The sequence below is a fragment of the Brassica oleracea genome, chromosome C4 (genome assembly GCF_000695525.1).
Source record: "Brassica oleracea var. oleracea cultivar TO1000 chromosome C4, BOL, whole genome shotgun sequence".
NCBI classification, from domain to species: Eukaryota; Viridiplantae; Streptophyta; class Magnoliopsida; order Brassicales; family Brassicaceae; genus Brassica; species Brassica oleracea.
Window position 1 is genome coordinate 48,864,293 of NC_027751.1, and position 14,340 is coordinate 48,878,632.

Consider the following 14,340-nt stretch of genomic DNA (forward strand, 5'->3'; position numbering starts at 1 on the left):
TTTACATCAAAACTTATCATATTTTAGGATAATTTTAATTTAAAATGTAATTTTCATATTTTTCAAACAAATTCTAAAAATATTTTTTAAATATTTTGTTATAATTTTTTAAAAAATATTGAGTTGCATTTCAAATAAAAAGGTAAAGATATTAAAAATATTATAATTAAAATATGTAAAATTTAATATAGTTTTAAGGAAATAGTCAAAAAAAAATTACGTATAAAAAAATCATGATTTTTGTTAACTGGGCGGATCATTATTTATATGATATCGCAAACGAAAGAAAAATTTATATTTTACAATTATCTAATTAACTATGTATACTCATTTTTTTATATTTTTTATATGATATCACACATTCGTTCGTAAAAAAATAGATAGTTTAAGATGCAAAAAAAAAAATATTTACTTAATGAATATAATATGAATGAATTTTACAAATACATCATTTAATATAATAAATAATTAAAAACTGAAAATTCATATGGATCTAGTAAAAGAAGAAGAAAACAGAAAAGGTTAACTAAACACATTTAATGAACTTCAAATTAGTGACAATGATTTACTATTGTTTTTTGACCGGAAAAAAAAAATTACTATTGTTCTATAAATCGTATTTGCCATCATTAGTAAGGTTGTGCGGTCCTAAAAGAGAGAACCATTACATCAACTTTTAACCAACCCGCATGCACCAGCACCATACCACACCATAGTTCACCAACCCCACAAATCGGATACATTGTCTCATTACTCATTTCACTCCCACTTCCCTATAAACCTTTATGAAGTTTTGTACAACTTTCTTAATAAACTAATTTCCTCAATCACACACGTGATACTATACAACTGAGTGATGGTAAACAAAGATATTGTCATTTATGTGTTAGAACATTTCTAATCCTACTCAATTCCAACTTAAAAATAGAGTTTAGAATTTTTTTTAAAAATCAACATTACTACATTTTCCAAATTATAATGGAGTAAAAACAAGAATACTCCAAAATTTGAATGATACATATATTTTTTACTCATAATTTCATTATTCACAAAATAAAACAAAATTTTTGAATGATACATATATTTCTTCACTCTAAGTTTTGACGGAAAAAAATAGAATTATCCATTGGAGATGATTTTGAAGACCTTAACGTCCAAAATTGATTTTTATCTTTTTGAAGACGCATCATCTTCATAAAATAGCATTCGACCATTCTTGGACCTGGAAAACGCTCATTAATCTCCGCCCTATAGCTTCACGCTTTATCCATGGAAATCTAGGTAATGACCGCGTACTCAGTTTCTGGTTTGACTCATGGCTACCAACTGGTCCGCTGGTAGAACTGTTTGGAGAAGGTGGCCCAGCGAACTCGGAATTCCCTTGAACGCAAAGGTTGCTGATGTGTCTAATTTAACATCTTGGGATCTCCCTCACGCTAGATCAGAAAAGGCTCTCCAACTTCACATTGCCCTCACATCTGTCTCTCCCCCGAGGAGCACAGACACAAACGACTCCTACAACTGGAAAGTAAATGGTTCGATCTGCAATGGGTACTCCTCCTCTCAAACTTGGGAGGCGATCAGGCCTCGAAAATCAACTAAAGCATGGGCACCAACAGTCTGGTTCAAAGGTGCTGTTCCCAAGCAAGCTTTTAATATGTGGCTCACTACACTCAACAGGCTCCCGACAAAAACTCGCATGGCTTCTTGGGGTCTGAACATCACCACTACATGCAGTCTATGCAACTCCGCAGATGAAGCCAGGGACCATCTCCTTTTGAACTGCAGGTTTGCCGTGTACCTTTGGGCTGCAGTCTTCGCAAGGCTCTCCCCTCGACAGCCACCGTTCATATCTTGGGCTGAGCTGCTCTCTTGGTGTAGAGTCCAATCGCCATCAGCGCCATCTACCCTGCGAAGACTAGTCACCCACATTCTTGTATATCACGTATGGAGACTGAGAAATAATTTTCTCCATAACAATACCCATCTCTCTTCAGCCGAAACATTCAAATTATTGGACAGAGATGTGAGGAACACGATCACCGCTCGGCGCAACATTTGTAAAACACTTGAACTATAATTAAATAACAATTCATCGCAAACATGCTTTTTATTTTCTTAGTCTTCTTTTGATATTTTTTGCTTTAATTTAGCATTGACTAAATTGAAATAAAGATTATAAATTTGATGATAACAATTAGTGGAAATTCTTCACAATTTTTTTAATCTATAAACGAATAGAGTTTCGTGTTTAATATAATAAACATGACTTTAATGAACGCTAAATATGAAAAAATATAATAAATTATTTTTTGTGCTTCGTGCTTCTGTTTTATTTTTTGTTTTTTATTTTTATTATCAAAATTTTGAGCTTTGATTTTAATTATAGATTTGATTATTTTATTAGATGATAGAAACATTTTTTTATTTTTGTTCTTTTATTTAAACTTATAATATTTTTTAATAAATGAATGTGTTGACAACAAGACTCTAAAATTCATATAATATGATCCCAAAATAAAGAATTATGTTTTTTGGTATAAAACCGAATAAACCAAAAATCGACGGTATATAAACCGAACCGAACCGAAGTAAATATGGATTTAGAATGGTAGTTATATTTTACTAACCGAAATACCGAAAAACCGAAAAAACCGAACCGAAACCTAACCGATATCCGAATTGAACACCCCTAAGTCTTTCCATTGTAGAGACAAACTACTCATTTTAACTAATGATTTTTACAATTTAGCAAAAAAAAAAATAGCATTCGAGATCTTTAAAAATACAAAAAATGGTGTTACATAAAATAGTTTGTGGAATGTGGACGAATCTTCAAAATTAATTCATTGGAAATGAATGATGAATCTTTTGCATCGTTGGACGTTTTCCTAGGAGAAAAATAAGAAGCTCACTTTCATCTCTACGTCTACATCTTACATTAATAATCGTGTGTCCTTAAATGCCCTTCACCTCCAACGCCCATCGCACAATAAATCAAAAATCGTAATTTAAGACTGTAGTTTATTAAAACACGTGTATGGGACTAGGGATGTGCAAATTGTTTTGGTTCCGTGGTTAGTTTTACTAACTTGTGGTCCACGGCACCTCACCACCTTCGCTTCATCTTCATATTTCTCATCCTTATTAGTCAAATGATTAACAAACTAGTCTACTTTCAGAGATAGAGACTCGAGTCACGGGTTACCACTAATCTGTAGATAAGACTGTTTCAACTCTAGACCTTTATCCTTCATAGTCTCTGTCAATTAATGTTTATTTATTTTCTTAAGCCACTAGCTGCTTTAAAAGCGACAAGGAGCCAACGACAAAACCAATGTATGTCTCATTGGTTTCTCACTCAAGTTTTGTCTTTTTATATAAATCATCAAGATTACAGATAAAAAGATAAAGTTCTCTAGGAAGCGGAGCCAACGTCGCCGGAACCAAAATGAAGATCAACGAACGGAAAGTGAGACTCGCGGAGCTGATTCTGAGGTGTTTAGTGTGTGCCCTCGCTCTCGTCGCAGCCGTTCTCATTGTTACAGACACTCAAGTCAGAGAGATCTTCACCATCCAGAAGAAGGCGAAGTACACCGACATGAAGGCTCTTGTGTAAGCTCACGACAAAACCCATCACTCGATAGGTTCCAAATCTTTACCGACAGTTTACACTTTCAGGTTCTTGGTGGTCGTCAACGGTATGGCCGCGGCTTATTCTTTGGTGCATGCGGTTCGTTGCGTGGTGGGTATGATGAAAGGAAGCGTTTTGTTTAGTAAGCCTCTGGCTTGGGCTATTTTCTCTGGAGATCAGGTTTACTCTGTTTCTTGCTTTTTGGTCTTTGTAAAAGAAGACAGCTTCTAGCTTGTGTAAAGTGGTATTGTCAATGACTTTTGTTTATGTATGTGTAAGCAGGCGATAGCGTACTTGACTGTGGCGGGGCTTGCAGCAGCGGCGCAGTCTGCGGCCTTTGCGAAGCTAGGTCAGCCAGAGCTACAGTGGATGAAGATATGCACAATGTATGGGAAGTTCTGTAACCAAGTTGGTGAAGGAATCGGGGTCGCCTTGCTTGCTAGCGTTGGAATGGTTTTGATCTCTTGCATTTCAGCTTTGGGTGTCTTTCGTTTATATGGCGGTAACAAAGCCTGGCAAAGCTCAGCATCACGGTGGTGAAGGCGAAGGCGAAGGCTCACAGGTCTTAGACTAATCTTGTTTGTGGAAATTGTGTTAAATTATTGTGGTGTGTTCTCACTTTCTCTCAATGTGTATACCGTCTATTACTATTGTCATGGTCTCATGCACAAATAATCATCAAAACTGTAGTTTGGTAGCGAGTCTGTAAGTGTGTTAAGTTGTTCAACAACAAAAATGAATGAAATAGTTTAGTCTAAAATTTAGGTTTTTAGCTGCTTAATTAACCAATCAAACGGAACTTCAACCACCTATGGATCATATAATGATGATAGATCATCATCCAACTTTTAAAGTTTTTAGCTTTATTTATCAAAAACAAAAACGTCGCCAGAACCTAATTAATAAGTTACTAGGTGTTTTCCTGAAGGAATTTTTTAAATATAACTTATATTTAAAAATAAAATTTATTAAATATTATATATTTTACTATTTTCTTACTAATATTTAATATAGATTTGATATATATTAAATCAATTTGTATAAAATTAATAAAAATGATATAAAATTATATAATTATCAAAAATTTAACTTAAACAATATTTATAAAATTTGTAGATATATAAGAAACTAATGATCTTACGATTAGATAGTTATTTATTTATTTTAAATTGTAAAATTTTTTGAAAGTTTTGGTAATACAAATTGTATAATTATACAAAAATAATAATATTTCAAAATTTGAAATGTTATATATGAATATATTTATTTTATAGATGATGTATGTGCTATTACCATATTTTAAAAAAGTTTACCAAAAATAAATATCAATATTAAATGTAATATATGAATTATTACCATATTCTAATAAGTTTGCCAAAAATATAAATCAACATTAAATAAAATTATTAATGTCATATTTTTTCGGAAGCCATGTCATCAATTTCAGTAGCCATGTCGTATTTGTTTTGTGAAATTGATTGTAGAGATGACATGTGTCAAAATCACTTCGCAAATATAGTATAGGGAATATATAGACGTGGCTAAAAAGAGTCAAATTATATATAGAGTTATAGAGTATGCAACTTTTTTAAAAATTATTCCTCGTGTTTTTTAGTTAAGAAACAAGTCTCTTGTTTTTTAAAAGAAAAGAAGAGACTTTCTACGGTTTGGGGATCAGATGGGGAAGAAGGTGGCTTTGGTGTTGTCGTTGATGTTGCTTATGTCTATGAACTCGGTGTTGGTGTCTGCTGAGGTAGCACCAACGGTTGGACAGAGGATAGACGCAGCCACGAACGACGATGCATGTTACCAAGTTCTTCAATGAACATGCTGGTCCTGCCGTCGACACCGTCTCCTCCACTGCCAAATCCGTCTACAATTGGTTTGGTGATAAAGCTAAGTATGTTTTATAAACCCTTTTTGCTCTTCTCTCTTTCCTACCTTTCTAATTTACACGATTCAAGATTCTGTAACACATTGAAGTTTTGTTGTTGTTACCTTCTAACATGTTTGTTTCTTTTGTAGGGAATGGGGACTCTAAACGATCTGTACATGAGTTGGGACTTGGGACTGGAAACATTTCATGAATAAAAAATTGATCTCTATGTACTACTTTAGTTAAAATGAACATTTCATTATTCCATGTTTGTCTTCTAAGTTCAAATAACTGCACACGACACAAACAGAATCATTCACACAATGTATGGGAACACCAAACAGAAGGTCCAAGAACAGCCATGAGGCCCAATTATATATCTCTCTAGGTGCACTATTATATGAATAGAAACAAAGAAAAAACAATTCACTAAAGTGGAAGGAAAAAAAAAAACTTGAAAAAGGTGAAGAAAGAGACAAGTGAGAGGAGGAAGAAGTAATTAAGAAGAGGAGGAGGGAAGTGAGTGGTTGGCCAGGAAATGTGAGAAGAGGAAAAAGGCTAGACGAGGCTGTGACAATGGCACCTCATGACCCGCAGCTCTAACCGTTGCGTACGTTAGCAAGCCACCCTCGTAAACTTGGCTCCACCCTCCCACTAGGCCATGTGAATGGTACCATGGATACCACCTTTTGCTAGTTTTCAGTCTCATCGCATTTATCGAATGCCTCGTCCCACTTAGTGGTAGCACTCCATCCGAGTCCCCACTATATACATATAATTCCACAAAATTATATTTGAAAAATTGTCAGAGATCCCACATCAGAAATAAAATAATTAAAAATAAATAGTAAAAAAAAATATGGATGAGTCCATAGTTGTCTATCAACTATGATATTTGTTTTACTATATGTACATAATTAGTTATTCTACCTGAAGATCCAAATGCGGAGATGAGCTTGAAGAAGTTCTTTGAGGATGGGAAGCATGGACTTGGGTGAGTCTTTCCAGTTTTTTCTTATCACACGACTACAAGGGGTCCAAGAAGTGCGGTTAAGGCGGGCATGGAAGGCTTTGTGCACATTTGGATCGTTCATATACTTGCGTGTGTATCCCGTAACGCACTCATCGTTCCCTCTGTATCGCCATGCTTGCCTCCACTCATTTGATGATGAACCTTTGGTGCATGCAGGGCGATCGATGTTGTAAGGATCAATGTCACCAAACTCAGAGAAGGCTTGGTTCAGGGCATTGTCGCAGTTTGGTTTGGGAAAGAGGATGGTGTCGTTGAGGCACCATTTGGTCAGTTCAAAGTAGGTTTCGTCCGATATGAGCCCATGGTTCCACCAGTACTCACGCATCCCTTTGTTGTCATTGTAATCATCCACCAGAGGATTCCCCATCTTTCATTTTTTTTCATTTTTATATATTCATTCATTTTTAGTTTTCAATAGTGTTTGTGGTTAATTTCAAAATGAGTATATACATATTAAATACTTACCAGGATCCCTTTTAGATTGATAATGGGAGTTTTGGTACCCTTGTTACGGTTGACAATCAATTGAGCTAGCTGCGGAATATAATGTCCTAGTTGACCACCAACACACAACAAAAGCCAATGCAATAAGATCAAATTGTCATTATTGACCACTAAGCATATCATTCATACGGGTAGTATATGGTAGTTCTTGCTGCAACGTCACAAAATTACAATATTCGTATTCAGATGGTATCATCAAAAGACTTAATAAGCTTTTGTTGATAGTCAATTGGGTTGTTGTTGATTCTCCTTATTTGGCTATATTTTATAAACCCCATTATTTCTCTAATATAATGCCTTGTTTTTGTGCATGACGTGCTATGGTACTAAATATCACCATCATTTAGTTCAACTGCTTAATACTGTAGGATCGTAAATGTAGAAATCTCACATGACAAATAATAAGTAGCCTTATAGCAAATAATGTATTAACAGATAAAATAAATAACTAATTAGGAATTAAAAGTAGTAATTAATTAAATGAAGGAATATATGGAAGTACCGGCGTAGCTCTCGCCGGCGATGTAAAAAGGTCTTTCTTTATACTCAGGAAACCTCTCCATCCATCTCACCAAGAATCTATATGCATCTTCCCCTGTCCCCACATTTCATAATCCATATCATATACATTAGTTACTTTTTAAAAATATATTTTAGTCAAAATTTAAAACACTTTCTTATGATTATGAAAAATATTACAAGCATATTTTATATAAGACCTGTCCTCTTGTCTCCCACGGTTAGTTCGTCTGACGAAGTGTTTGTGTAAGAGAAACCAACTCCCGCCGGTGAATCCAAAAACAACAGGTTTGCGTCTGCATACATTATTTACTGATTTATATAAATATAACTACTAATTAATAAATTTGATTAATTAAAGAATACCTAGGTTCCAAGCATAGGGATTTAGACGAAGAGTCTTTCCATCTGGATTAACCCGAAATGGACCGACCTCCTCGGATGCACCGTACGCAATGGATGAGCATCCAGGACCACCATTGAGCCATAGGACTAGGGGCTTAGTGTCACTGGGCTTAGGGGCTTCGGTTAGCCAGTAAAATAGAGCGCGTCCGGCCGCTGAATTAACAGTAACGTAGCCAGAGAATTGAGAGAAGTTGAGGTTAGGAGGTTGGCCTGGCAAAGAGAGGATCCTGTCCCTCATCTTTTGCTCCTTAGCATCTTCACTACTACTCATGACTACGTCTAGTAATGCAATGATCATGCTTAATAAAAATATACATTGATATAGTGTTACCAACTTTCTGCTTCTTGTGATCATCATCATCAAAGAAAGAGAGTTTTCTTTTGTGTGTGTATTTTAGTTTCTTGGTTTGATAGTTTCTTGAGAATCCCTCATTTCTCCACCTTGATGAATTTATAGCTTAGAAAACCGAGGGTCGTTGTCAACTGATGCCATTTTTAGGGATCATGTGGTGTATTAAATAGTTATTTATTCTGAAACTGTTGATTATTATTGCATATAGTCAAATTAGCTTACTTGTCAATTGAGTATGCTGACTACTCGAATATTAGTTTATACACATTATTGTGTTTGTTATTCTTTGGTATCCTGTATATGTATGCCTATTTCATCTTGATTGTTATATTATTTTTATTTTATTAACTTTTATCGTTACCTAGTCATTGTCATAATAGTAAATTCAGGTTTCATGATTTGATGATGAAGGCGAACTATTTTAGCTATATATGATAGCTTTGACTAATTAAAAGCTATATATTGCTTGCTTACACCGTAATTTAGTCATGTATTTCACATGGAGAGGTGTAGACGTGTATCTTATAATATAAAGTGGGATTTGCATGACCTTATAAATTAACGATAATCATTTAAAATACATCTATCACAAATAACTTTAAGTTTAATGAGTTGGTTTAATTGGTAAGCTGATTTTATTTGACATTTAATGGCTTGTCTGTTCATATTTTTCACTTTTAGTTTCACCTAATGCTGATCTTGTTGGACCATAACAATTAATTTGTGTTCCCTTTTGTCCAAACCCTTTTGTTTCAGTCTTCTACATTATTTTTGTTGTTGTTGCAACAACAAAAATACATTATTTTTGCTGTTGTTGCAACAAAAATACATTATTCTTGCTGTTGTTGCAATTCTATTATCGAAACTCTTGATAAAGCTACTAAAAACGGTTCAATTAACAGTTAACTGAACCAGTCTCTAATTTGTGTTTGCATATTCATTGTTCATAAAATTTAATCATATATCTTTCAGTAAGTTACAATCCAAAGAAAAATCATTCTTTCACATCAATGTTTATATAGTATAACCTCTTTAAATTAATACTCTATAAATTAATGTACATTAAAAATCTCTATAAAATAATATAATTTTATAGTCCCAAATTAAAATTTTGGTTTAATTAGTATATTGATAAATTAATATCTCTATAAATTAATAAAAAAATTATAGTTTTGGTGTATTTCAAACATTATTAATTTATAGAATTTTCACTGTAATTATTAAAAAAAGCATACAGAGATGTTCATAACTCATAAGGTGAGCAATCCCAAAGATGATCATGTGCCTAATTAAATGCATTCCCTAAAACTAAAGAGCCGACTATGTGTTAGATATAATTAATTAAAAAAAGGGAAAATTGCCAAGTGTGACTCAAAACTTGGAGTCAAACCCAAAACAATACCCCAACTTGGGTCAAAGGCAAAAGTAACCTAAAAGGCTATTGAAATTACAACTATCCCCTTGTGACCAAACAAAAAAACGGAATTTTTTTTACGTTTCTACCCCAGACGACTTGAAAATAAGTCGTCCAGACGACTTAACTGAAAGTCGTCTGGACAGTTAGTCTTAAACATAATTTAAAAATTTTGTAAAAAATATTTTGATAAGTGAAAAATGGGAATTATGTAATTAACATATGTCTTAGGAGGTATAAATTAAGATATAACAAATTTCAATTGTTTTCAGCATAGATGAGTGAAAGTAGTGAGTCATGATATTCTTAAGTTTATGTTTCATCAACATATGTTGTAGTATTGTATGTGTTCTTAGGGTTAGATTTTGGAAAGCATTAAAACCGTTTTTGAAAATTTTTAAAATTACTTATGCGCGTTCATTTCTGTGTATAGTAAACACTATTTAAGTATAATTTGATTTTATAACGTGGTTAGTTAGTTAATCTAGTCATTTTAGTTTAGGGGTTCATTTTAGGGTCTAGGACGACTTAATATTTTGTCGTCTGAAAACAGACGACTAAATATTAAGTCGTCTGTTGTACATTATCAGCCAGAATAAGTCGTCTAAACCGGACCAAACCTTAAAGTTTACCAATGTAATTTTAAAGCTAACCGGATTATTTACCCAATATATAAGGTGATTTTTTTTTTTTGTTTCATTTTTCGCGAAATTCAGAAACCCTAACAGTTCTCTCTCAAAGGCGATTTCGAATTCCCACGATTTCCGAACAAACCATCGTTCTCAACATCGGCTATCTATCTCACTTCATTCTCACCGTTGTCGCCGCAGCTTCTTCTAACCCTAGCCGCGCCGATTCCTCTAAACCCTAGCGCCGCCGCTTCCACTATATCCGAACAAACCGTCGCCCTCGCCACCGTGGTCACCAACGTTCTAAACACTAGCGCCGCCGCTTCTTCTAAACCCTAGCGCCGCCGCTTCTTCTCTGTAAACCTTAGCGCCGTTTCTCTGTAAACCCTAACGCCGCTAAGTCATCAATCTCGAGGAAAAGATGAACATAAAACGTTGTCTCTATCAATTTACTCATTCTCACCGTTTCACGTTTATTTTTTCAGATCTATAACCGCAATGACGAGTACTCCAACTCCTTCTGCGACTGGAAGACTTGTAAGTAATTTAAGTCGTCTACTAAGTCGTCTGGACTTATATTGTTGTCTTTGATTATTTTGCAGACAAAAAGGATGGATATTCCAGAACTCCCCCGTAGGTTATACACATCAGGGGAAGAACCAGAAGCCCACAATAGCATTTCGTATCATACGGATAACAGCAAGTTGCATACTGCTCTTAGGAAAGCTCTTACTGATGACGAATTTGAAGAGCTCAAGGAGTCGAGTTTGGGAGTTTTCATCAAGTTCAAGGAGCAGGGATTTGGTTGGGCTTCAAGGCTGGTTCACTACATGCTCAGTTTCAAGCTGGACATTAAGAAGAAGTATGAGATGTGGTCTCTCGTTGGTCCAGAACCTTTGAGGTTTTCACTGTTAGAGTTTGAAAACCTCACTGGTCTAAACTGCGAGTACATCGAGGACCTTGAGACACCAAAATGTGACGTTACCCCAGAGATGGTTTCTTTCTGGGGGATGCTGGGAGTTCATCTGGAAGCTGGGCCAACTACTGATCAGATAATAGCAGCACTGAAGAGATGCGGGGATTGGTCCAGGGAAGATCGCAAGCGGCTCGCGTACCTCTCCATCTTCACTGGATTCATTGAAGGGAGAAAGTTTTCAACCGCTACACGATCTACTCTGGCAAGGCTAGTGATGGATTTAGAACGGTTTGAGAATTATCCATGGGGGAGAGTCGCGTTTAAGGTGCTGATGGACTCTTTGTGGAACAAAGAAATTGCTGGCTGTTACACCGTGGATGGGTTTATACAAGTTCTTCAGGTCTAGACGTACACAGCTATGCCGGAATTGGGTGCTAGTATTGGTGGTCCCAGAGCAGACAGTCCGTCTCCACCGATACTGGCTTACGAGGGCAGCAGAGGCCGCAGATCAATGAAAGCTGCTATCTTGAGTCAGGTATTTACTTCAATCCAAAAGACTGCGCAGACGACTTATTATAAGTCGTCTGGAAAGTCTTCCATCTGGACGACTTATTAGACGACTTATAATAAGGCGTCTGGAAAGTCTTCCCAGCTGGACGACTTATCGGACGACTTAATTAAGTCGTCTGGAAAGTCTTCCATCTGGACGACTTATTAGACGACTTATAATAAGGCGTCTGGAAAGTCTTCCCAGCTGGACGACTTATCGGACGACTTAATTAAGTCGTCTGGAAAGTCTTCCATCTGGACGACTTATTAGACGACTTATAATAAGGCGTCTGGAAAGTCTTCCCAGCTGGACGACTTATCGGACGACTTAATTAAGTCGTCTGGAAAGTCTTCCATCTGGACGACTTATTAGACGACTTATAATAAGGCGTCTGGAAAGTCTTCCCAGCTGGACGACTTATCGGACGACTTAATTAAGTCGTCTGGAAAGTCTTCCATCTGGACGACTTATTAGACGACTTATAATAAGGCGTCTGGAAAGTCTTCCCAGCTGGACGACTTATCGGACGACTTAATTAAGTCGTCTGGAAAGTCTTCCATCTGGACGACTTATTAGACGACTTATAATAAGGCGTCTGGAAAGTCTTCCCAGCTGGACGACTTATCGGACGACTTAATTAAGTCGTCTGGAAAGTCTTCCATCTGGACGACTTATTAGACGACTTATAATAAGGCGTCTGGAAAGTCTTCCCAGCTGGACGACTTATCGGACGACTTAATTAAGTCGTCTGGAAAGTCTTCCATCTGGACGACTTATTAGACGACTTATAATAAGGCGTCTGGAAAGTCTTCCCAGCTGGACGACTTATCGGACGACTTAATTAAGTCGTCTGGAAAGTCTTCCATCTGGACGACTTATTAGACGACTTATAATAAGGCGTCTGGAAAGTCTTCCCAGCTGGACGACTTATCGGACGACTTAATTAAGTCGTCTGGAAAGTCTTCCATCTGGACGACTTATTAGACGACTTATAATAAGGCGTCTGGAAAGTCTTCCCAGCTGGACGACTTATCGGACGACTTAATTAAGTCGTCTGGAAAGTCTTCCATCTGGACGACTTATTAGACGACTTATAATAAGGCGTCTGGAAAGTCTTCCCAGCTGGACGACTTATCGGACGACTTAATTAAGTCGTCTGGAAAGTCTTCCATCTGGACGACTTATTAGACGACTTATAATAAGGCGTCTGGAAAGTCTTCCCAGCTGGACGACTTATCGGACGACTTAATTAAGTCGTCTGGAAAGTCTTCCATCTGGACGACTTATTAGACGACTTATAATAAGGCGTCTGGAAAGTCTTCCCAGCTGGACGACTTATCGGACGACTTAATTAAGTCGTCTGGAAAGTCTTCCATCTGGACGACTTATTAGACGACTTATAATAAGGCGTCTGGAAAGTCTTCCCAGCTGGACGACTTATCGGACGACTTAATTAAGTCGTCTGGAAAGTCTTCCATCTGGACGACTTATTAGACGACTTATAATAAGGCGTCTGGAAAGTCTTCCCAGCTGGACGACTTATCGGACGACTTAATTAAGTCGTCTGGAAAGTCTTCCATCTGGACGACTTATTAGACGACTTATAATAAGGCGTCTGGAAAGTCTTCCCAGCTGGACGACTTATCGGACGACTTAATTAAGTCGTCTGGAAAGTCTTCCATCTGGACGACTTATTAGACGACTTATAATAAGGCGTCTGGAAAGTCTTCCCAGCTGGACGACTTATCGGACGACTTAATTAAGTCGTCTGGAAAGTCTTCCATCTGGACGACTTATTAGACGACTTATAATAAGGCGTCTGGAAAGTCTTCCCAGCTGGACGACTTATCGGACGACTTAATTAAGTCGTCTGGAAAGTCTTCCATCTGGACGACTTATTAGACGACTTATAATAAGGCGTCTGGAAAGTCTTCCCAGCTGGACGACTTATCGGACGACTTAATTAAGTCGTCTGGAAAGTCTTCCATCTGGACGACTTATTAGACGACTTATAATAAGGCGTCTGGAAAGTCTTCCCAGCTGGACGACTTATCGGACGACTTAATTAAGTCGTCTGGAAAGTCTTCCATCTGGACGACTTATTAGACGACTTATAATAAGGCGTCTGGAAAGTCTTCCCAGCTGGACGACTTATCGGACGACTTAATTAAGTCGTCTGGAAAGTCTTCCATCTGGACGACTTATTAGACGACTTATAATAAGGCGTCTGGAAAGTCTTCCCAGCTGGACGACTTATCGGACGACTTAATTAATGTTCAGTTGTGAGACTCAAAGCATCTTGTCTCCTTTTCCAATACCATTTTCCTAACTTCTGCCTTATGAACTCCAGCAGGAACGTAATCGGAAATCCTCTTGCTCGTTTCAGTGCGGAATTAATAGATTCCAAAAGAGAGAAATAGATACTTAAATCTTTTCATAGAATCAAGTTCTATCGCCGTGATAGAATCAGGATTTGCAATGGAGATTTGCTCGAGATATGATGCCAGA

The 14,340-nt window shown here is 36.6% G+C and overlaps 3 protein-coding genes across 4 annotated transcripts; 2 read left to right on the plus strand and 1 right to left on the minus strand.

Annotated features, from left to right (window-relative positions):
- Positions 1–3,309: 3,309 nt before the first annotated feature.
- LOC106339459 (CASP-like protein 2B1) lies at positions 3,310–4,335 on the plus strand. Of its 2 annotated transcripts, XM_013778277.1 has the most exons (4): positions 3,310–3,339; positions 3,423–3,615; positions 3,682–3,814; positions 3,917–4,335. In XM_013778277.1, the coding sequence occupies exons 2-4, from the start codon at positions 3,452–3,454 to the stop codon at positions 4,172–4,174; spliced, it is 555 nt and encodes a 184-aa protein (XP_013633731.1). In that variant the 5' UTR covers positions 3,310–3,339; positions 3,423–3,451; the 3' UTR covers positions 4,175–4,335. The 2 variants fall into 2 exon arrangements, with proteins under 2 accessions (XP_013633731.1, XP_013633730.1); XM_013778276.1 differs by lacking the exon at positions 3,310–3,339 and having other exon boundaries at positions 3,346–3,615.
- A 928-nt stretch (positions 4,336–5,263) lies between these two features.
- LOC106340034 lies at positions 5,264–5,764 on the plus strand. Its single transcript, XM_013778901.1, is given in 3 exon segments — positions 5,264–5,432; positions 5,434–5,534; positions 5,660–5,764. Coding segments are annotated over 3 exon segments (237 nt in total). The 5' UTR covers positions 5,264–5,312; the 3' UTR covers positions 5,676–5,764.
- Positions 5,765–5,856: 92 nt separating this feature from the next.
- On the minus strand, positions 5,857–8,459 carry LOC106340032 (serine carboxypeptidase-like 28). Its single transcript, XM_013778900.1, has 6 exons — positions 7,933–8,459; positions 7,767–7,862; positions 7,550–7,642; positions 7,009–7,094; positions 6,441–6,910; positions 5,857–6,274 (listed from the first exon to the last, which is right to left on the minus strand). The coding sequence occupies exons 1-6, from the start codon at positions 8,330–8,332 to the stop codon at positions 6,010–6,012; spliced, it is 1,410 nt and encodes a 469-aa protein (XP_013634354.1). The 5' UTR covers positions 8,333–8,459; the 3' UTR covers positions 5,857–6,009.
- Positions 8,460–14,340: the final 5,881 nt, after the last annotated feature.